At 37.1% G+C, this 1318-nt stretch overlaps 1 protein-coding gene across 5 annotated transcripts in view; it reads left to right on the top strand.

Moving 5' to 3' along the window:
• The window catches only part of LOC106876947 (coiled-coil and C2 domain-containing protein 2A), a 44119-nt gene that overhangs the window by 8858 nt on the left and 33943 nt on the right, over window positions 1-1318 (top strand). For all 5 annotated transcript variants that reach the window (XM_052975371.1, XM_052975372.1, XM_014925715.2 and 2 more), the window contains exon 8: window positions 364-453. In XM_052975371.1, the coding sequence (XP_052831331.1) occupies window positions 364-453 (90 nt within the window). The remainder of the gene's footprint in view (window positions 1-363; window positions 454-1318) is intronic.

Genomic DNA, 1318 nt, shown 5'->3' with positions numbered 1-1318 from the left:
TATATATATATATATATATATATATATATATATGTATATATATATATGTAGTGGTGATTGTGTGCTGCTGGCAATAGCTATGATGTGCTTTTATGCACCAAATAAACAAATGAGAGTTTTCTTCCTTGGTAAATATAGTATTTGTGTGTTCTAACACAACATTCACTTGTAAGGGGTGAATATTTTACCTTTTTGGTATCAATACTGCCTCTGTCACTCTATTTATTTCTATATAATTATGCCTACATACATATACACACACACACATACCTATTTATGTGCATATGAATGTATGTATGTATGTACATATACAGTGTGCTCATGGACAGAGTTCACCTTTCTCTCCTGTTCTTTGTGTTCAAGATGGCTGCTGCGTCTGAAGTCCAACAAGAGGAACAGCAAGAAAGGATGAGTAAAATACGACACTTTGAACCACAGTTTAAATCGAATTTGGTAAGTTGCATTTGTTGTAACTCTTATTGTTGTAGTTTAACCCTGGGTCAGTCCTGATGTGGCAAAAACCTATGATCATAGTTATTTCTGCTGTAATCTTGCCATCTTTTATTCAAGCATAGTATAGCTAGGATTAAGTCTACATCATTTGATATGTTCTACCTCTTTATTTTTGTTCAGCCCCATGTCGGTCTTGATCCCAAACACCCATCAGCAAAAATATATTCTATCTTTGTCCGTCCTGTCTTCTATTCAGACATAGTGTACCTAGGGCTACATTACCCAATATTTTATTCTTATCTTGTGATTTGGTGGAGATTTAGCTGCTATTTCTAGCAGATGTATTAACCACCTGGAGATTTCTTCATCGACTCCCTCATGTTTCTGAAAGTGTTGAGTGCTAAAGGTCCCTCGCTGATTCATAAGTGCCTTATTTTAAAATCAGTTGGTAAATTTGTTGATGAGAGAGCATGGTGGTGTGGTTATAAGGAAACCTGCTTTGCAACTAGTAGGTTTCAGGTTCAGTTCCACTGTGTACCACCTCAATCAGGTGTCTTCTACTGTAACCCTTGGTCAATAAATGCCTTGAGAGTGAATTCGGTAGATGGAAACTGTGTGGAAGACTGCCATATGTGTGTGTTTGTCTCCCCACCTCCCAATATTAGTTTGTTTACATCCTCATAATTTAGCAATTCAGCAATAGAGCCTGCTGGAATAAGTATGACAAATACTGGGGCCCAATTTGTTCAACTAAAACCCTTCAAGGCAGTGCTCCAGCATGGCCGCAGTCCAATGGCTCAAACTCGTAAAAGATCAAAAAAAAAGATGGAGTCTTGTGATTCTCGAAGTTCTCTTTTTGTTGTTT

The sequence above is a fragment of the Octopus bimaculoides genome, chromosome 21 (genome assembly GCF_001194135.2).
Source record: "Octopus bimaculoides isolate UCB-OBI-ISO-001 chromosome 21, ASM119413v2, whole genome shotgun sequence".
Classification (NCBI taxonomy): Eukaryota; Metazoa; Mollusca; class Cephalopoda; order Octopoda; family Octopodidae; genus Octopus; species Octopus bimaculoides.
This window is presented reverse-complemented; position numbering and strand designations above follow the sequence as displayed.